Source organism: Manis javanica, chromosome 5 (assembly GCF_040802235.1).
Source record: "Manis javanica isolate MJ-LG chromosome 5, MJ_LKY, whole genome shotgun sequence".
Lineage (NCBI taxonomy): Eukaryota > Metazoa > Chordata > Mammalia > Pholidota > Manidae > Manis > Manis javanica.
The window spans coordinates 43301472-43324451 of record NC_133160.1 but is presented as its reverse complement, the minus strand read 5'-3'; the positions used below and the strand labels follow the sequence as shown (position 1 = coordinate 43324451).

The 22980-nt window shown below is 38.7% G+C and overlaps 2 protein-coding genes across 3 annotated transcripts; one reads left to right on the top strand and one right to left on the bottom strand.

The window, feature by feature from the left end:
• Nucleotides 1-1812: 1812 nt before the first annotated feature.
• Nucleotides 1813-9252, top strand: RBBP9 (RB binding protein 9, serine hydrolase). Its single transcript, XM_017644461.3, has 5 exons — nt 1813-1966; nt 3168-3210; nt 3973-4078; nt 6721-6806; nt 7214-9252. The coding sequence occupies exons 1-5, from the start codon at nt 1868-1870 to the stop codon at nt 7438-7440; spliced, it is 561 nt and encodes a 186-aa protein (XP_017499950.1). The 5' UTR covers nt 1813-1867; the 3' UTR covers nt 7441-9252.
• Nucleotides 8823-22975, bottom strand: POLR3F (RNA polymerase III subunit F). 2 transcript variants are annotated; one of them, XM_017644459.3, is made up of 9 exons: nt 22777-22975; nt 21606-21723; nt 18725-18792; nt 18160-18227; nt 16730-16842; nt 14670-14813; nt 14358-14465; nt 13363-13554; nt 8823-12384 (listed from the first exon to the last, which is right to left on the bottom strand). In XM_017644459.3, exons 1-9 carry the CDS (start codon nt 22836-22838, stop codon nt 12307-12309), a joined length of 951 nt encoding a protein of 316 aa, XP_017499948.1. In that variant the 5' UTR covers nt 22839-22975; the 3' UTR covers nt 8823-12306. The 2 variants fall into 2 exon arrangements, with proteins under 2 accessions (XP_017499948.1, XP_017499949.1); XM_017644460.3 differs by having other exon boundaries at nt 9250-12384; nt 14394-14465.
• Nucleotides 22976-22980: the final 5 nt, after the last annotated feature.

Genomic DNA, 22980 nt, shown 5'->3' with positions numbered 1-22980 from the left:
TTCCTTAATGATTGAATCTCTGTCTTAAATTCGTCCCTGAGTTCTTAAAGATTTTTCTGTACCTCCATGAGCATGTTTATGATTTTTATTTTAAACTGTCTTTCAGGAAGACTCGTGGGTTCAGTTTCATTTGGCCCTTTTTCTGGGAGTTGTCAGATTTGGTGTGAACCAGGTTCCTTTGTCATTTCGTAATTCTATGTCGTGACCTCCAGTGACCAGAAGTTCTAGTCTGTGGAGCTGGTCATTCCCTAGTGTGAGGTTGGGGGGTTATAGGGGAGCAGCACTGGTGCCTCGGTATAAGAAAGAGCTATTTTCTGATTCACGGCTGCAGTGCCTGTCTTTAGTATCAGAGCCAGTGGGCCAAGCTCACAGGTGTAAGCCTCTTTGCTTGTCATCTCTAGCTGTTGTAGGCGGAGCCTCCCTATGGCTGGCCGGACACCAGTGCAGTGACTGCTGGTTTGTGAGCAGGTGCCAGCCGGTAAGAAGGAAGGTGCAGGAGGCTGCATATCACAGTGGGGGGCCTAGAAGCTGAGTAGGCAGCCAAGGGAATGGAGTGCATGAAGCTCCTCAAAGTTCCCAACCTGCTGGGCAGAGTGCACCCAGACAACCCTGTCCACCTATCCCTTCTCTCACGTACCAAGCTCCGTGTAAACCCCATCCCTTCAGCAGCCCTCTCGCTGCTAGAAAGCCTCTCAAACCGCTTGCCTCTCCTTTGTCCCAGAGCAGCCGTATGTGGATCCCTGTCCTCCACAAATGGCTGGAATCTCAGTCTCTCATGCACTCTGCATGTCCCAGCTCCCCAACCCCACCAACCTCCAGAGCACCATACAGTGTAGGTTTTTGCTCCAAAGCAGACCTCCAGGGCGGGGTGTTCAGCAGTCATAGGCTTCCACCCTCTCCCTGCTCTGTTTCTCTTCCTCGTGCTGGTGAGCTGAGGTGGGAGAAGGGCTTGAGTCAACCCCTGTTTAGTGAGGTTGGCTCTGTTGGTGAGGTCTGTATGCAGTCTGGTGCAGCCATCATTCCTGTTGCTGTTTTAGGGCTAGTTTTATTAACTAAATTTCCACACTGTATGTGGTTTTGGGAGGAATTCTCTGTCTCGCCCCTCATGCTGCCATCTCGAATTCCAGGGCTGACTCTTACTTGAGTACCGCACTTTGGTTGTGAAGGTGTTTCTGTTTCCTTGGTTGTCTGATAAAGTTCACTGCTTGCTTGCATACTCCTAAGTGTCACGTGTTAAAATTCTTTTCATACTTGAAGACAAGGACTGAGGACTCTATTCTAGTGTCTGCCCGTAATGTGACCAGTTCCTAAAACTTAAGGCCTGCCATATTATAACAGGTAAACCCTTTCATTGGTACCTCAGTTTCCCCAACTTCTAAATTGGTTTGACTGTCACTCATGTGCCCTACATCTATGGAGATAGCTTTTAAAAGGATACCTTTTAAAGCAATGAACAGTAACAGCCAGGCCTGATACTATTCTAAGAACTGTTTTTAGATCAGAAGGAAAAATAATATGGCTGCCCCAACAAATAGATCGTTTTTGCCTGTTTGGAACAAAAACCACCTTTCTGTGAAAATATCAGTAATTCTAGTAAATATATAATAACTCTGGATATGTCACATGGCCCGTCCTAAATAAGATGGGGAAAAATTGAAAGCTCTAGTAAGAGGCGACTAAAAGGTGCCTGATATTTAGTGGAAACTCTCAAGTGTTATTTTTGGCTGCCCTGTGCTATAAGAAAGGCCCGAGTGAGAACCTTCCAGAACTACAATTCCCGGAATGCCGCAGGGCGGGCTCCCCGCTGACGTAGCCCGTGGCTCCGAGCTCCGCGGGACGGCGGCCGGGGCGCGGCCCCTCTGCGCTCATGGCCTCTCCGAGCAAGGCAGTGATTGTTCCCGGGAATGGCGGCGGGGATGTGGCCACCCACGGCTGGTATGGCTGGGTCAGGAAGGCGCTGGATCAGGTAAGACACACGCCTCGCTGCGCTGGGAAGTCAGCCTGGAGCTGGAGGGGACGGAGGACTCGAGTTGGACCCTGTTTCGCTCCCTTCCTCTCAGCAATGCCCCGTGTTTTCATTGCACGCCCTTGCTGCCTTGTCTAAACTCTCGAACTAGTGGTCGGGATTTTGGTTGGTAACATTGCCTGAAGACTTATTTGAGGGCTCAGTCCTTAAAAGAGTATAGGCACCTTCTCCCAGAACTACAGAGCCTGAGCTCCATCCCCTCCTTCTATCTGCTGCTGGTTCAGATTTGGGACTTCCCCAAATAATTTTACAACTGTCTTCTCGATTAAAAAAAATCAGTATGTAATATTTAATACATAGAAAGGATGCGTGTAACATGTATGTAAATTATGCAGCATAATGTAATGAATACCTGAGAATCGATCACCAAACTAAAATCTAGAATATTAACAGTATCTTCGAAGCCACCTGTATGTACCCAATGCCATTTCACTGCTATCCTGAAATTTTTTTCATTTGCTTCTCTTTTAAAAATTACTTTTGTCGCCTATGTATGTACACCTTAAACAACATATTAACTTGGCTTCTTTATGTGTTTTAAAAAAATGGTAACCTACTGTAGGTTGTCCTATTCATCTGGATATTTTTAAAAACTCTTTTCCATAACCAGGCAATAAGACTGCTTCCAGAGTTGCCATCTTCTACACTAGAGTAGGTCTGTAGAGTACAAATTCCAGAGTTTTTGGCTGAAAACCATGGCTAGAGCTACAAACCAAAAGGTCAGGGCTGAAGCTGTCTAAAGAAAACAGGATCTCCAACTTTCTTACCACGTTTCTGTACCACCCTGTTTTATACATTCCCTGGCACATAGTCTGTTTGGCTCCAGGTCAGTTTGTCTAGAATGCATTCACTCATGCCCTCTCCATAGACATATGCCTACAGTACAAATGCAGATACTGTTCTCTTTTATATATTGACCTGCAGAACTGGCTGTGTAGAGGACAGCCAGATGGAGGTTATTAGAGATTGTGTATTCATATGTAACCCTGTAGCACTTAAGCCACTTCATTTTGTAATATAAGCAAATTACTTATGGAATTGATAAAGATCATACCAGGTGTTTAATTTCTTATTAACAAAGTATTAGTTGTAATTAAGCTCTTTATTATAAGCTTTCCCCCCCTCCCCTCTCATGTCATAGATACCTGGTTTCCAGTGTTTGGCTAAGAACATGCCTGACCCAAGTAAGTTTTAAATGTGTTTTTAAATAGACTCATCTTGTTGGATTTTGATCTCACCATTTTCCTAGTGGAGAGCAGGAATATCATAGTAGAGAAGCTTAAGCAAATATATACTTAAGAATGCATGATAGCAAGTAGTTTGGGGAGGAGGGTGTGAACCAAAAAACATAATAGAAAATTCTAGGAAGGATCAAGAAAAGCATCTGGGCTTGGTAAATTTAACTTTCAACTTTGCAAGCAATTCGATTTCCCTTATGTAAGTCAACAGATACTTTTCAGGCAGAATTTATGGGTGTTTGAGGCAGAGCTATGATTAAAACTTTATAGCCCCTCTATGAGATCCTAATATTTAAAAATGTATTTTTTTTGTTCTGAGTATGCCTAAGACTTGTTTTAGGAATTTCCTTTTTGGAAAAAAATATATAATGTGAATTCAAGAAAGAAAGTTGTCAAGAGTTTCTTTTTTAAGTTTGAAAGTTCACATTAAACCTTTCAACTTTTTTTAGTTTTATTATTTTCTGAGTATTTTCTTAACAAATATGGTAAAAATAAAAGCAAATATATGTATATATACCCAAACTACAGATTTGAGTCTTTCAAATAGCAGCACATACATCTTTGACTGTTAAAACAGTCCCATCCCCATTGTTATCCTGCAGTTTTAAAGCTGTGAACTGCTGAGTAGTCATCTATTTGAAGGGTAGGGCAGCAGTACTCTAAAACTGTCCCTATCAAATGACAGACTTTCATTACTCTGAACCTCAGTTACAGCACGGGAGAGCATCTGGCTGCCCTTCATGGAGACGGAGCTGCACTGTGATGAGAAGACCATCATCATAGGTCACAGTTCCGGGGCCATTGCGGCCATGAGGTGTGATCCATGTTGAATTGTCACCCTCGGTGTGGGCTCCAGACATGCTTGCTTGGGAAATACCAGTGTATATCTTAAATTTCACCTACAGAGGCAACAGTACTGACCTCAAAAGTGGTAACCTAATCTGTCCTTATTCCTTCCTGGTTTGGTTTGTACATTTTAAAGGGTTTTCTGATCTTACTGGGACACAGTGATCCTTTTAAAACATGAGTGGCTGCAAACCCCAGTGGCTTCCTGTCACCTTCTGAAGAAAATCCTCAGCCTTCATCCCCCACTAGCTGTTGTCATCTCTACCATCTCTCCTTCAGGGCCCCCAGCCTGGTTCACAGACCTCATTGCAGTTTCTTGAACAGGCCAGGTGTGCACCTGCTTTAAGCATGTACTTGCCATTTTTCTACTTGGGACACTGTCTGTAGATGCCTGTGTGGCTTTCTCCTCCTCTAATTCTCTGCTCGAATGTCTCTTTTCAGTGAAGTCTTCTCTAATCACTTCACATGAAACAGCAGCTTCATCCCACTCATACATCCCATCCTATCCCCTTTATACCTTATCTGTAGCACTTTGATCTGACATCCTGTTTATTTCTCATGTGTCTCTTGCAATAGAATATAAGCTTCATGAAGGTGGGATTTTGTTCATTCTGACACTGAAACCCTAGTGCCTAGATGAGTATCTAGCATATGGTAGGTGCTCAATATGTTGGAGGGTGGAGGCTATTACCCCACCCCCAAATCACTTAGATTTCATGGGCACATCCCTGATCTCTCCCTGAGAGTAAGGACTTAGCACGCTGAATAAGTCCTTCAGGGTTGGGTTTCTCCCACATTTGCTAGGCTGGATAACAAAGAATTATAATTTTTGGGTAGCCTCTTGTCCCATGCAGTCACTCAGAATGTCACATAAATTACATATCAGGATTTTGCCAAATTCCATAACTGTTCAGCCTCACCAATAGAAGGTATAAGAATAATGCTTTTCAATGTAGAGATAGAGAATTATCATATAGTCATAGTGTTTATAAGGTGCCAGGGGTTGTCTGGAAAATGAAGAAAAATGCTTTCTTGTTGAAATCTGTAACTTAAGGCCAACTGAATTTTTCTCAGCCCATTGACTAATAAAGATGTGCCTTCTTTTAAGGCCCATGAAACTTATTTCAGGATTGTCAGCAACCTTCTGAAAATTGACTTCCAAAGTTAAAGTGGGCAAGGAGAAAAACAGATGCCAAAACCATTTGGTTTAAGATTGTAGGGGAACCAGATATTGACAGTCACAGAGGACCACCCCACAGATTACTTACTAATCACAAAAGGGATATTGTGTTTACAGTGTTGGGATCTGGTGGATATTACTTTAAGTAATCAAACCTGATTTCATCAATAATGGGGTTAAACCGGCATTGTGTGCCTCTGATGTGATGGAGCAGGAAGGACACAGCATGCCAAAAGTGTTTATCCTCTGTCTAATCGTGGGGAAACAGACAAATTCAGTTTAGGTGATAATGCACAAGACAGCTGGCCTACATTCTGAAAAAATGTCAATGTCATTTAAAATAAAGCATTTAAAAGTCACTAGAGAGTCATGAAAACCGGATGTGATTCATAATCTTTGACTAGATCTAGGATTGAAAAGCAGTTTTAAAGAACATCTTTGGTACAATTGGGGAAAAATGAACACAGGTAATATTACTCTATCAATGTTAAATTTATTTGGTAAAATGGTACTGTGGTTATATAAGAGAAAGGCTTTGTTTTTAGGGGATACATGCTGAAGTATTTGGGGTGAAAGGTAAATTAATGATCTACATACTTGTTCCTCTAACTTTTCTGTAGATTTGAAATTTTTCAAAACAAAAGGTCAGGGGAAAACATTTAGGCCCAAGACCAAAATATTAACCCTGAAATCTGTCCTGTTAAGAGGCCTTTTCAAACTATTGCTATTCCAGGTCTTCCCTTAGCCTAGTCTTTGCTGAGTGAGTGAACTGTCTGCAGCTCGTTAGCTGAGTGTCTTCTTGGTGGGCACTGTATAAGGTACCAGGGTTACAAAGATCCAGAAGGCTTATCCTGCCCGTGAGGAACTGATGGCTTATTAGGGGAGATAAATTTCATGTGACGCAAATGAGTAATAGAGTGCAGTGTGGAGTGTGTGCCAAGAGGTACATTGCTGCTGTTGTACAGTTTCTTAAAATATTTCTTAATGCAAGTGCAGATCACTTGTATTAGCCACCTGGATTGGAGGAGGTGTCATACCTTAAAATGCAGATTTGTGGTCCTCAATCCCAACCCTCTGAATCAGATGCTGTGGGACTGAGTCATGGAATCCACATTAACAAACAGGGTAATGCTGATGCATACTTAAGGTAGATTAATGCGTGCTTCAAGGAGAATGATTACAGTTTTTATGCTTGTTTGGAAAGGATTACAGAAGAGGTTTGGGCTGCCTTGAAAAAAATGACATTAAGTAGCCAAGGTTAATTCATTAACCACTGGCTCGTAGTTCTGCATTTTCCTTACTATTTTTCATATTATCTCTACAGCATATAGCACATATTTTTTGTAAGCTAAACCAAGTTTTAAGTGTTTTATTGATGTTTTGGTGATCAGATTTAGCAGTATTAGCTGACATTATTTCTCTCTCTGCAGGTATGCAGAAACACATCGAGTATATGCTATTGTATTAGTATCTGCATACACATCAGACTTGGGGGATGAAAATGAGCATGCAAGTGGTAAGTTTGAGGGCAAAACCCCCAAAAGAGCCCTTCCTCCAGTCACAGAGCTATTTGTTCAGGTTATAAAACAGTATTGTCTTCTAGATAGGTTAAAAAAAAATCTGATAGCATACAAGAAATATTTACCGTCCACATTTGGATATGTTAGGCACTTTGAGAGGTGGTAGACCCTTTTCTAGTCCATCGTCTAGAACTGAACCCTAGAGGTGGGGTTTATGTGAGCCATATACTTCATAAGTAGGTATGGTATTAGCCTTACAGATTTGAAAACTAAAGGGTGGCTTCTGACTCACACTTAGGCCCTGATTTGTTGTCTCTGCTATGGTCTTTATTAGATATTTTAGAATGGCTAGAATGGAAATTATCCATAGGCAATGATAGGTCATGTATATTTTTCCCCATAGGATACTTCAGCCGCCCCTGGCAGTGGGAGAAGATCAAAGCCAACTGCCCTCACATTGTGCAGTTTGGCTCCACTGATGATCCTTTCCTTCCCTGGAAAGAACAACAAGAAGTGGCTGACAGGTTGGATGCCAAATTGTACAGATTCACTGACCGTGGCCATTTCCAGAACACGGAGTTTCATGAACTGATTAGTGTGGTAAAGTCGATGCTGAAAGTACCAGCATAGACAGGATGATTTCTGCTATTTTGCATACTGATATAAAGGTAGAGCAATTATCAGATTGTTAATAGGTAAGTCATCTTTTATCAGGTGATTACTGGACATGTAAAACAGGTCAAGTTAAGTTCCACAAATGCCTAAAAAGCAAACACAAGTTCCAATGTTCAGCCTAAGTTACAAAGAGCCATTTCCACTTTCCAGAATCTACACCTCCCCAAAGTGAGCTGCAATGAACTAAAGCAGTATTTTTCCTATTTGGTAAGGGACGTAAGGACAGCTTAATCACCCTCATCTGTTCAAAGAGAGTCAGACAAAAATGGAATCCAGGTTTCCTGATTCCCAGCCCAGCTCAAAACTAAATAGGTTTTCTATATGTTGTAGGAGTTACATTTTTTTGAGGAGTTAAACCTTTTTGAAATAAAACTTTTGTTTTATTGGGGAAAGAAGACACGACTAAAGGTCCAGAGTGTTGGCTTAGATCTCAAAGTACTATCTGCTAAGCTGGCCCAGGACATTAATCCCAGACTAGGGCCTTCACCTTTGACACTCTGCCCCAGTCCTTCGAACATGTGAAAGAGAATGATATATAAGGGTCCACAAAGATCAGGCAGGGAATTTAGGCCCAGCCCATATATATATATATATAAAAGCACAGCTGACTAGATTTATGCAAGACCAGAGTTATGAAGATTAGGGCAATGTGGAAAGCTCGTGCCCTGTCTAAACTGCTGCCATGTGGGAATGTGGCAGGGTATTGCCAGTTTTCTGATATTTTTGAAAAAACCATGCAATAGTTTTTATATCCAGGGAAAATACATGTATGCATTTATATACAATCCATAGGGACATGAATTATGTCTAACTCATGTCCATATGGATTATGTTAGTTGGTAACTACAGTATAAAAATTTATAAACACTTCAGGACACACAAAGTCCAAACCATCCATTTGTGACTTCTGCCATAAGGATTAACTTAGGTGCTTTAAATGATCCTTTATGAGAAATGAACATATCAAAGGGTAAAATCATGAGAACAATTTGGATTTTGTTACAAAGTCTTAAGTTTTTAAAAAAAATCTTTCCTTACCTCCAATTTTGTTTTGTAGAGTTCTTTTTAATTCCCATGGTCCTTTAGATATGTTTCAAGCATCATTCCATGAGTTTTTCTTCTGCTCATACTCCCTCAAAACAGACCTTTTCATTTCCCAATATTTTTTGGCTGTTTTGTTACCTCAAACAATTTTGAGTGAATTCATACTTGCTGTTGCAGAACCTGTTGTTTGTTGTAGTAATGTGAGTTTCCACAGTTTTTATGCCCAAAAGGGACTCAAAGCCATCATTAAAAGTCTTTTGGTTTCTAAATATGCTCAAAGAAAAAAGTCAGGAAAAACTCTATAAACTTTTAATAGCAATTATCTTTGGGGGATGGGAATTTTGGCAGATACAGTATAGTGGACATCTCCTATTTTATATACCTGGAGATTATTTGAGTTGTTATACTGAACAAGTATTACTTATTAAATTACAATAATTAGGATTTAAGACAACTTATTTGACAAGTTAGTGAAAAGCAAATTGGGTAAATGAATTGAATAGTAATTTTCTTAAAAAACATAGTTTAGCATTGATTTGACCAAGCCTATAATCAAAGTTTAATTCTGTATTATTTGAATTACTTGGGATTACTAATTGTTCTTACACTCTGCTTTGTTTTCTTAAGTCCTTTCTCAAAAAATTACAAACTTATGCAAGTAACAGTTCATAATACTTTGTTCTCCACCATAGAAAAAAACAAATATATACAATTGAGAAATAATTTTGATACTTTTTTTTATTAACTGAAGTCCATACTTTATGCAAATGTCCTTAGTTTTTTAACCAAATGTCATATATCTGTTCCCAGACCCCTTCCTGAAATACCGTATCTCTGGTATTTATATTTGTATTTAGTTATAATGTCTCCTTAGGCTCCTCTTAGGGGTGAGTTCCTCAGATTTCGCTTGCTTGCTTGCTTGATTTATTTATTATCTATCTATCAATCTATGATCTATTTATTTATCATTAATATACAATCACATGAGCAACACTGTGGTTACTAGATTTCCCCCATTATCAATTCCCTACCACATACCACATTACAGTTACTGTCCATCAGCGTAGTCAGATGCTATAGGACACTCTTCATTCTTATAGAAATAATTAGACCTACGTGACTGAGTTGTGCTGCCCACTATGGTGGCCAGAACCCCAGAAGGCTCAAAAAATGAAAATTCTGTTTCTCATCTCATCCACACTGGCTCAGCAGCCACAGGTGGCTAATGGCTACCCTATTGAACAGATTTAGAATATTTCCATCATTACAGAAAATTCAACTGGACAGCACTGGTCTAGGGCATGCATATTATAGTCTCTTCTCACCCACCATCTAATAGTGAGTAAATAGTTCAAAGTATAAGTGACTCAACTTGAACTTGACTAGTTTGCCTAGTCGATCACCATAAAAAAATCAAGATTCTGTAAAGTTTATTCACCACCAAAGATCAGAGGAATTTCATGGAAGAATCCCACACAAACTATTCATCTAAACCATCAAGTCATGGTCTCTCACGATTCTATGTTTGATTCTCTATAGATCATTAATTGTAGAGAGGCCTTGCCAGACTCCAAGGAATATCTACTCTCAAGTGAACAAAATACCCTATTGTAATGAAAATCATCTGTAACGATTAGGATTTTATTCACAATCTGATTTTTTTGGTGGTGTCATGAGTCTAGATCCCTACAACTTGTTTTGGTCCAAGCTGACTTCTGTAGGGTAAGTACCCATTTAACTATACATCAGAGGTACTGTATTTTTAAATTATTGTTTCTTTTCTCCTTCAGTTAATATTCAGAATGAAAAACATGCTACGGGAAAAAAGTTTTAAGGGTCTCTATTTCTGGTGAAGGGAAGAATACTTTTAGTTTAGTCATTGATTGAAGGCTTTAAAAAAATCAATCTCTGGCTGTCAAGACAATGTAAACTTGGTATTTAACATTATAAACTGGTTCCTTCTCTCCAGGTCTAACTTTCCTCCAAGTTCAGTTTTCTCATTAAATAAGACTAGAGCCTCTGTGATAGGCCAGGTTCCAGGAAGGATAATATTCCTCTTACCATTCCAACTCTCACTGGGGGCCAAAGAGAAACCCTGTTTAGTTTCAGGTTCCTAGGGTTTTCTATATCTTATATACAGTTGGCCCTTGAACAACACGACGGTTAGGGACACTAACCCCCCAGCTCAGCTGAAAATTCACATACAACTTTTCACTTCCCCAAAATTTAACTACTAATAGCCTATTGTTGACTGGAAACCTCACTGATAACAGGAAGTTGATTTATACATACTTTATATGCTACATATACTATATACTCTATTATTATAATAAAGTAAGCTAGAAAAAATGTTTTTTCAAAGTCATAAATCTCTAAAAAAAATTTCAATATATTTATTGGAAAAATTTGTGTATAAGTGGGCCCATACTATTCAAATCTGTGATGTTCAACAGTCAACTATATATCCAATATTTGAGAAATCTTTGTTTCAGAGTGCTTGGTGTCATCAAATGCTAAGGTCCATAGAGCTGGCCACAGAATTTATCTGGTTCTTAATTGGTTCCTGAGCTGAATTTTATTTTAATGATCCTATTCATCTAAAAATAACCATTCAGATGATTGTCCACTTAGAGTAGCTCCAAACTAATGTTTGACTCAGGCCTCAGCAGTGGCTGACCTTGAATTTCTTTCCTTTGGTCCCGTGCTGAACACAGAAACTTTTAAGTGCTACAAATACAACAGCTAGGATACTGAAGGGCCCTACCATCTAATTTCTGTGCAACAGTGCATTAAATAGCTTAGTGCTTCTATATGGCTAAAGACTAGAACTGAAAGTACTATTAGAACTGAGGACCAATTATAAAGGCTTTCTGCTTAGCTTGGACCCCTATTGCACCATGATTTTTAGAACAGAACAAGGAAACCAATCTAAAATAAGACAAGAAAAGAATGGTGACCCAGCCCAATAAACTGTAAATGGAGGGCAACAGATTATTTTTAATTTTAGTTACGTGAGAGTCTATGGGAAAGTTCTGGCAAATAATACAACTGAGACAAGGTCTGAAACTTTTTAAGACTTTTTTTAAAAAAGGACCAATGACAATATTTCTATTAGTATGTGAATAGTAATGTTTGGGTGCTAAAAACCTATCCTTGATGTTAGTCATCACTTGGGTTTGTGGCAAGTACAGAGACATAATCACCTGAAAACATATCTCTGACATAAAGATTAATTAATAGTGTGTGGAAAAGGGATGATCCACTCTCCCCCAACGCATGCTCCTAGTTTGCGTATATTCCCCTGGTATTCCTGCCTTCTCTGCTTAATTTCTTCTCAACAAAACCACTGAGAACAGAAAACAGAAATGGTGAGAGTGAACCAGACATAAAACATTTCCAATGATGATCTTAACTTTGAAACGGGCATTGTTAAACTCCAGCCATTAACACTGTACTTGGTAAACAGGGATTTGTTCGCTTCTCTTTCTGTGAATCTTCAGAAGTCTTGAAAGGCTTGACAGTGGTCCTCCAGAAGCTCCAAGTATTTTATTTATTGAAAAATGGATTTCACTATTAACCTTACCAGCTTTAAATTCTGTTGGCTACTCTGTCAATATAAATTTAGTCTTCATAGATAATAATATATTTTTCCACAGCAGCAAGCCTCTGTCCATTATTGTATAGTTTGCTTTCAAGAGAATTTGATGTTCCATCATGAATTAAATTATTTGCTCCATAGTAACTTCATTTACAGAATGTCAGTAAAGTTCATAACTGTTAAAATTCAAGCCACTCTGTCATGTAAATACAGTTAGATGGTGAAATCTCACCACCTTCATGGCAGTCATCAAAAACCTTTAAAAAAGAAGAGTTTATAATCAAATGATGTTTTAAAATTGTTATAGGTAAAGTCTTAAATGTTAACTACAACTAAAATTTATGTTAACAAAATATCCCAGACCCAGCCATTTAGAGCAATACTAAATACAGGACTGTATTTAAGAATACACTGTAATAGGACCTGCTCAGTGGTTATAAGGTTACTAATGACCTTTTACTGCAGCATTAAGATGACCATGTTCATCTGCCACTGGACTAAAGGCTATCAGCAGGTAATAGGAACACGGGGAGGGAGACTTGTATATATGACTTAATTTGACCAGCCAAAGTGTCATGTTTGGCTACCTTCCTTTTGGTGAAGGGTGCTGATATAATGAAATAAAAGACCAGCAGCACAAGGCTGTAGATGCCATCAGGGTTGGGACGGAGCCTACAGCACATGGCTCAGGAACTATGTGAGAATGAATGAGGAGTGCTGGGCGGGGCATGTGGCAGAGGAAAACGTTCTCTCTGGTCTGCAGCCTGGTGTCACTTGGAAGCTGAAACCCTGAGGTCTTCCTTAACCTAAGTTGCTGAATGTTTAAGGGAAATGCCACCTGCTCCAAAGGACCTGAGAGGATTAAACACAAATCTTCAAGAACATGCCTGGCCCATGGTAGGATCTCAATCTCATTCTCTCCTTGCTCAGGCTAAATGATTAGCCCTCATCAAAAACTGTCCATTTCAAACAAATAAACAAACAAACAAACAAACAAAACCTCCCCATTTCAGGACCAGGAGCAGAAAACACAAATTACCCTAACCTGTTATTCTAAGAATGTAAAGCAATGATTTGCTTGTTAAAAGTCTGTTTTAAATTGCTCCTCAAGGTTACATGAAGGTTTGAGCAGCTCTTGGTCAACCCTTGAGAGTTTGAGAAATGGGTGTGCCTGATGGTAAATGGCACTGGCACTTGATGGCAGCCAAGGGTAAAGTGAAGCCACTTTAACTCACCGGGCAGAGCCCACAGGCAGCCCGGACCAAACCTGTTGGTGGGATGATTGGATTGACTGCCCTGTACAGTTTCATGTGTCCATCCACGCTGCCAACTGTGCCTTCTTTTGCAGCGATGATAGTCATCTCCACTTTCCCATCATAGATAAGGGTATTCAGGATGGTTTCAATGTCCTCTGTGGACAACTCTACCTAAAATAGGGATACATTAGAAAAGAAAAAAAGGACAAGAAGACATCCTTCTGGAGTGTGTTATCAACAATCAAGGGTCATAATTCCTCAGTGAAATGGGGAAGCATGCTGGTGAGTAAGGCAAAGCACAAAGGTTGAATGATGGGACAAGTCAGCACAAACCACTGAAACACCAGGGACAGATGTTCAATCTCATGCTGAGTCTGACACTTTCTCATGTCTCTATTCTCTTAAGTAAAATAGAGAAGCCATAAAGTAACATTTCTGTGGCAAGAATGTGATGGTGAGAAATGTTTGAGGAGAGTTCTTAAGAAATCAAATAGTCCGAATTCCTGTTTTTTTTAATAAATGTGAAATATGGGGGCTAGGAAATAAAAATGACTTGACCAAACAGCCACTTCAATTTCTTCTTATTGTGAAAGGCATTCAGCACAGTGTCCATATGTACAGGCCTTCAGAAAACTATGCTGGTAATACTTCTTCTTCTGAACAGGACAATACATTGTGGTGACTGATACTGGCACATACATTGAAATGTCCAAGAACATGTCAGAACAGACTTGAACTTTGGTAGTAAAACACACTGCCTGGCCTCCACTCTGATGCTCTAATCCCAAGTTCAAATCTATACAGTTCAGACAGTGCCTGGGGCAATGAAAGCCTTTGCCCAGCTGGCTTAGGACAGTACCTTCTCAAAATGGGTTCTGCAGAATGTTTACAGGTATCACCTGAAAAAAGGGTCTAGGTCAAATATGTTTGGAATAAGTTTTCTAAAAAGATGAAATTTAGAAACTGATTCTGACCTTACTGATTCCCAATTCACAGATATACTTCCACACCTCATGTGATGAAGCAAAGGAACTATTTCTTTGTATCATCGGATTCTGCTTGCTGTCTCGTGCTGCTTCTGCCTATAAAAGTAGACACATAAATCTAGCAACAATACTGATGTTCTCTGAATATAACTTATATGGAATGAAATTAACAACATTTTGTTTAGTAAAAATTATCAATTTCAGTATTTCTAATTCCCATGATACACAAGATTAAACATTCTTTATGAAGAAACTTTTCAAAAAAAGATTTGCAATGATATTTCCTCAATTATGCCTCACCTTGGTTTGTAGGAATTTGAAACACTGTTGGTTAAGCACCTCTACAAATTCTGATTCAAAATCTTGGTCACTATACCAAGCTCCACCAGTCACAGACCGGTCTGGCTGCAGGTTATACAGCATATACACCTTCTTTTTTGAGGCCTAGGGGAAAAAATGAACAACAGATGTGATAATAGTCTTCTAAAACTAAGATTTTTAAAAAACCCAGATTTTGTATTTTAGAGCAGTTTTAGATTTATAGAATTATGAAGATGGCAGAATTCCATTTATCTTGTAAAGTTTCCCCTATTAGTAACATCTTAAATTATTAGGATACATTTGTAACAATGAATAAATCAATATTGATACGTTATTAGCTTAAGTCTATACTTTATTCAGATTCAGTTTTTCCCTCATGTCCCTTTTCTGGCTCAGGATCCTGCCCAATACCTTTAGTTGCATTGTCTCCTGAAGCAAATTTGGGTTGTGAGTTTCTCAGACTTTTCCTTGTTACTGAAGAACTTGCCAGTTTAGAGATTTACTAGTTAGGATTCTGTAAGATGTCCCTTCACTTGGACTTATCTGATGTTTTTCTCATGATTAGACTGGGAAGACCACTGAGGTAAAGTACACTTCTCATCACATCACAGAAGGATACCTGATCATCAACAGGGGTTACCAGTGTGGATGTTAACCTCGATCAATTGGCTTGAGGCAGTGTCTGTTTTCCCTTCCTTCCCATATATGAAGGACATCACTGCACTGCCCACACTTAAGGGGGCGAGTTCCACTCCACTTCCCTGGGGGTTGAGTGTCTACATAAATTGTTTGCAATTCTTCATAGGAGGTTTGTCTATTCACCCCATTTTTGTATTTATTTATTCAAACATTTGTATCAGTATGGACTCATTTATTTTATACTTTGGGTTATAATTAATACTACTTTAGTTTGAAATCTTGAAAATATCAGGCTAAGTGAAAGGAGCCAGACATGAGAGACCACATATTATATGATTTCATTTATAAATGCCCAGAAAAGGTAAATCTATAGAGACTGAAAGAACATCAATGGTTGTCAGGGCCTAGAAGCAGTCCAGGGAGGCTGGGGAGTGACTGCTAGCAGTAGGGTCACATTTTGAACATTTCACACATGATAATTCCCTAAGATTAGGACTGTGATAGTTGCACAACTCTATGTATATACTAAATCTCTGAATTTCACATTTTAAATGGATGAATTTTATGGTATGTGAATTGTATCTCAATAAAGTTGTTAAAAATAAAGATGTAGAAGAAAGGCCAGATGAAGCTAGCAGTTATGTGAGGATTGGTTATACTATTTTCTCTACTTTTACATATCTGAAATTATTCATTAAAAATGTAGAAGAGAAATAATATTCTAAATTAGGGGATGTTGAGACATAATATCATTTGATAAATAAAATCACGGATGAACACCAAATTCTTATAAGCTGAAATTTGTGTTCAAGTAAACTTAAGTTTAGAAACCTTGGCTCTTCTGACACGTAACTCAGTGAGGTCAGCTTTAGGCATCCCTGATGCAGCCACCTTTGGAGGAGCACCTTCAGGAAGTGACAGGCTGGGGTGGAGGAGGAGGACAAACACCATGTGCTGGAAGAGATGCTCCATCTTTCTCTGACTTGTTCACTATGTATCTCAAGCACCCAGATTGGTGCCTGGCACATGGCAAACACACAAATGTTTGCTGGATGAGTAATATGATATGCCACAATCAAGTGAATTGTTTTACACACCACAAAATCTGGGAAAAATGTTCATGATTCCAAAAATTCTTACTGAAGAGAGTAAAAGTGGTTTTAGATTATGGGCTGACATAGCTAAGAGGTAACTGGCAGTGACATTTAAGCAGCATCTTCAAAACAGTCCAATATCAGCTAAATTAAAAAAAAAATTTTTTGACCAGTTGTTTTAAATCATGATTTAAACATTAAAGAACATAAAGATTTAAAACATTAAAGAACGATAAAAACTTGAAATATACCTGGAACATTACATGTACAGTGAACATTTGGGGAAGAAAAGAGAAAAGTACTCACTGCCACAGACTTAACAGCTTTGATAAGCTTTTTACTTTCCAAGTTCTTTAGAATTTTGTTAATTTCTGTTAATGGCAAGTTACTTTTGTATCGGATATCTCTGCTCCATATTCCTATCAGAAAGTAAAGTGAAATAAGTTGACCACAGTATTTGTGTTTATATTCCCATTGCTTGTATCTCACTCTAAAACTAACAAAACATGTACTTATGTATATATTCCTAAAGCATAGCTATAGGAAAAATTAAGTGACTTAGAGGTATTTCAGATAACATAACAAAAATATGCAATACAATAAATAAGTATGTGCTTGATTTTCTAACCAGAAGTTTCTTGGAGTCCTAGTGTGACACTTTTTAAAAAACATGAAAAGGACATTTGTGTAGTGGAAGAAAAATCTTTAATGTTATTGAATTAATATATATTGTTTCTTCCAACCCCTCTGTAACAACCTGTTTCCTGTTATTTTCACTTTAGATTGTGTATGTAAAAAAAAACAAACAAACTTAAGTTTGGGCCAAGAGCAAGTGCCACTGTCAATGGAAAGCCAAAAAACTCTTTATGTGAGCATGTATATGCATATATATCCATTATTTCTACAATGCTATATTTAGAAAGTGGAAAATGGAAGATTGTGCTTTTTATAGCTCCTAAATGCCTGCATAGAAAGCTATGACTTCTCTTTCAAAGAAGGAAATAAGTACTATATATGGAAAAGGAATTTTACATAAAATATTTGCTCTTTTCTTCCCAGTGTAAAGGCATAATGAGAGGAAGAATTTTTTTAAGTAGAATGACTTTTTCAAACCTGTTTTTAAAAATGTTAATTTAACCTCCTAACTACCAAGTTTTAAGAATGATATGATTTCAGATTACATCATAATTGCCGAAGCCATTATCAATGACTCAAATAAATCCTGAATTGCAGTAATAACGATATGGACATAATTCTTTAAGGGGGATGGAGAGGAACTGAATAGCTGTTGCAGGACCTATGTCAGACATGCCATACCACATGAGACATCCCTCTACTTTTTGCAAAAACCAGAGATATGTTATTACCTACAATTTTCAGATAAGGTGAAGAAACTAAGGTTTCCAAAGTTTAGAAATTAAGGACCTAAAAAAAACCCCTTGAGTTTTATTTATTTTGAATAGATAATACTTTTCATGTGGTTCAGAATTCAGAAGTTTCTTTCGATCCCTCCCCACAGCCACCTGGTTCCTGCCTCTCTTGAGGCAAAAATGGCATTACTCCTGGGTGTCATAAAGCTTATGTATATTATATATGTGTGTTACATTTCCCTCTCCTTTTAACACAAATGGCAGTATATTCTACAAACTTCTCTACACCCTGGAAAGCCAGGATCTCAGTCCCTATATCTGAGCTTAAAAGACATGTTTTTTCTGCTTCTTTCTTCATATACTTACCTTTGTTTCCTGCATCCTCTATGATTTGATATACTAGTTTTTCTTGGTTATCTGATCCTTTCATTTTACTGCAGGGGAATAAGGTAGAATTAGAAAGCCAAAAGGTATAGGATAATCTAATAATCTACATGGCTACATAAATGAATTAGCAAACAAGATCATCATATTGACTTATTTACCAAAGAAGGTAAATAAGAATAGGACAGGGCTATATGTACCAAGATGAAAAGATGTCCAAGATACAGTAAGTGAAAAAAACAAGTTGCAAAAAAGTATGGATAGCATGATCCAATTTTTGTTTTAAAAATCAATAAATAAAAGAGATTATATATAAATATATAGTATATGAATATATAATCATCTATATGTATTTATAAAAACCTATAAGAAAGAATATAGACCAAATTATTAAAAGCAGTTATCTCTGGGAAATGGAGCTCATGATGGGAGGTGGGAATGTATGCAGGATAGGTTTACATTATGCAGGTCTGTACTAGCTTTTTCCCAACATGTATTACTTTTGTAATAATTACAATTTTCTTGAAAAAAAAAATTGGGTGCTTACCCAGCATTCTGAGAATCCTTTATTCTATACAGAAGGCCTGTATTGCTCCTTAAGAGATCCAACTGACCCTAAAGGTATTTTTTTATAGAAAATAGCAGTGAATTATTTTGGATACCCTATCAATCATAAATATTAATGTACTCCTTAATATGTGCACAGACTAAAATATCATACCTCTCATAGTTATTTGTCAGTGCCTCACTTGAGACTCAAATTTTTGCCTACATATCACATGTAATGTATTTTTGAAAACTTAGCTCTTGATCTCATCATTTTCCAAAATATTAATACCTAATGATTTCCTGTAAGCTAGATCATGGCTTGATTATATATATAATCAATGCATTAAGAATTTTAGACAAGCAGCTTTGGAATAAGTAAAAATTCACATTCAAATTCAAATCAGCATATATAAAAATAAATGTAATAAAAATAAAAATTATAAATAAAAAGTTCAAGTGAAGGCTAAATATTCGATAAATATAATGATTAAATAACATTTAGAAAGCAAATAGTGAGATTTACTGATAAGCATGATTTCTTTTGTTACATGAAAATTAGGTAGAAAGGCCAAACAATGGACAGAACACCTGCAGTGTCTTTTTTATATATAACAAATAAAAAGTAAAATAAAGCATGTCTGATATGTTTCTGAATTTTCTTGGGTCTGAACTCAGGAGCACCCAGATGGCTGTACCACTGGGCTTCTGAAGTTTGGGGAAGTCATGATTGAGAGAGGCCTCATTCCCATGAGTTTAGACTGGGCCAGACTCAAGACTTGGAAATAGGTTTACATATGGATTAACAGCAATACCCTCCCCTTCCCTCCCCAGACCCCACTAACTGGCAAAATCAAACCACAAAGCTCAATTTGGCGTTTAATTTAGCCTATGAACATTTACCGAACACTGTACTGTGGTAGGTGTTTGGGGGGACAAACATGAATTCTAAAAAAGTACCACACAGCCAACTTCAAAACCATCTGGTTGGCATTAACATAGAGGTATGTAAAGGTTGGAATGGTTGCTCAGAGAAGCAGCTTTGGCCCAACTTGGGGAGGCTTTCAGAGAGATGATAGCAGTGCTGAGTCTTTGAAGATAATGAGTTTGTCACTTTATCAGGAAAGGGAAGAAGGGCCTTGTAAGCAGGGAAGCATGAGCAAAGGCCCTGAGACATGAAACAACATGCTGTGACAGGGAACCCCAAACAATTGATTCCCTCTGAAACAGAACTTCTGAGGCAGAGTACTAAAGGGAGATGAGGCAGGTGAGGAAGGAAGAGGCTCAGTATGGTAAGCCCTGGAGTTTGAACTTGAATCTCTAGTATTGAGAGAAGGATTTTGGCTGGAAAGTGACATGGTCAGATCTGAATTTAGAACAGCCCAGGCTGGTCATTCAGAGGCAAATTGAGCCAGGAAAGCTAGTTAGGATGCACTGTAGTAGTCCATGGAAAAGCCAAGAGTTTGAACATACGTGGGGGTGGAAAAGCCAAGAGTCTGAACATACGTGGGGGTAGTAGGAACAGAAACGGGGACAAATCTGAGAACCATTTAAGAGCTAACATCAGCAACACTTGTGATTTATTAATAACTACTCCCTTGCTTTAAATTATTCAATAGCTTCATCACTGCCTACAACCTATAGATAATAGGACTGGTAGCAGGTGGGGTTGCAGAAGTGGTAAGATAGAGGGAGGTACTGAGGATGATTTTCAGACAGAAAGGAAAGGGCTGAAAAGCTGGTGGAACAAATCATGTCCCACTGCCACCATCTCCCAGTAGCCTTTCCACTATCCCTCCTAGAGCTGATCCTTCACCGTGGTGAACTGACTAGAAATCATCAACACTTCTTTTATTCCTTGGATTAAAGCCTGGGTTAGCAATCTGGTCCACTGCTTTTTAAAAAAAATAGATATAAGTTTTATTGTGAGCATAGCCATGCCATTAGCTGAGGTATGGTCCATGACTACTTTCCTGCAGAGTAGTTGTGACAGAAACTACATGGCTTGCAAAGACTAAAACATATACTATCCAGCACTTTATAAAAAAATTTGCCAAACCTGGGGCTAAAAGGTTTTAGGGAGTGGTTAATAGTTCACCTGTCCTCAAATTTCATTATCTAGAGCCCTTAGAAATCCAACAAAGCTGGTAGATTTCAAAAGCAAACCAGTCTTCAGAGGAGTCCTTAGTGTAGAAATCTTTTATCCAGTTGCTACTAAGGCAAAACTGAGATGCTCTCAGGACATGGGAGTTTTTGATGGTGGGGGAAAGAAAGGAGAAATTGGGTAGAGTTAGAGCATGGGGTGCCACAAGGTGAGGTGGTTTGGCCAGTGAAGGAGAGTGACATTAGGGCCCCAAGAGAAGAGATAAGATCAGGTAGGAGAGCTTCACTGAAACACCCAATGGCAGAGTTACTGTGGGCTGAGCCTGTACTTCCTCCCAGAAGCACAGCACTCCTGACATTCAACTAGACTCATTGCTATCTTCTGAAATGCTCCGAGTGAGACTGTGGAGAGTGGTATCCTAATGAACTGGCTCCATGATGACGTGCAGGAATATCAAAGGTGGGATATTTCATAGGGAATAATCCAATACCAGTGGTAGGAAGCAAACAGAAGGTAAGAACAGACTATGTCTATGTGCCCTCTGTATCACAATGACAATTAGGTTAATAAATACAACAGATAAAACACATTTATTCCATTCATCTTGTAAAATGATGTGCCATTATTTATTTCCCCACTTGGGGCAGTCTGAGCTGTTTCCTGATTTGGAGTCTTATAGTCACAACCTAATATACTCTCAAATAGCTTCATGACTATGTAACAGAAAGTAACGACAATCATAACATATAATTTGGTGAACTAGTTGGATTCATCTTACCATGGACAACAGTCTATTGATGGCCACTGCCCGCTGCTGGGCTTCTATATGAGGCATTTCATTTTGAATTACTTGGTCTGTGATTCCATGAGGAAACTGATGACATAATTCTATAATCCTAGGAACAAAGTCATTAATGGCATTATTCATGTTTTCACCTATTTCAAGAGGCAGTGGAGGAAAAAATACAAGCAGAACAGTTTGAAAACGGTATACCTATTTTCACATTTGCCAGATAGTCTGGGTTTCTAAATGGTTCTGAATCAAAATATATTAGAAATTGAGGAAGATACTTTCAAATACACATTTGCATTATTAGTGTTTTTAAGGAAAATATTTGTTTACCTCACTGATAAGAACTTAAGAACAAAAGTGAAATGAAAACAAAAAAAATTAAAGCTGAGGCGTCAATTTTCTCAGATGAAACAAGTATGACAAAGTTAAGATACAGTGCGTGGGCAGCCACAAATCTGTAAGCAGCAGGCAAATCAGACATTTCTGCTAGGAAGCCAAAATTTGTTATGACATTTCATCACAACTGGAGCCTGCTTTTGTTAATTATCCCTACCAAACAAAAATAAGTTCAAATCTTCACCTTGTCATAGGACCATCATATGTGTTATTCATAATAGTTTGAGAAAGTTGGGGTCTTTTAAAACTAAGTGATAACTGATAGAGAATATAAAATTGGGAGGGGTTTTAGGTGCCCTAAAACTTAAGTACTGCACCAAAACCATTTGGCCTAATGATGCTTTGAAATCACAAACCGCACCCTAACTTTGTCCAAACACTCTACCTTGGGAGTTCGCTTAGTACTAAGAGCGATCCTGGGGCAGAATATGTATCAACAGTACTATGGGAAAAACGCCGAGACTTCTCTGAGCGTCGATCCCCTTAATGCAGGAAGAGCATCATCACAACCTTCCGAACAACTCGGGGGCAAGTCAGCTACATCAAGTTGTAAACTGTCAAACTTGTTTTGAACTTAGAGTTCTGCGTTCCAGGGATGGAGGAGGGTTCCGAACCCCATGGGCAGTCAGTTCCTTTCCTGCGCTCTTAATGAACTTACTCCAGTCACTACCGAGTCCCCGGAGACTGGCTCCGGCTGCCAAACGACCGGCCGCCTACGGGGGCCCAGGAGCTGGGAAGCAAGCCTCACTCACTGGTTTACCTGTTCTCTATTTCGACCGGATCTGCGTCGGGCGGCTGCACCTTCACCTTCACCTCAGCCATTAGGGCGCAGTTCCTGGGCTTTGAGGGAAGAGGCGCTCAGATAGCCAGCCTGGGAACAGAGAACCCCTGAGGAGAGCGCCTGATTAGGGCGAAGGACCTTCTTCTCCGTGTCGCAGCCGGTCCTTCCTTGTCTGTCGTTGGA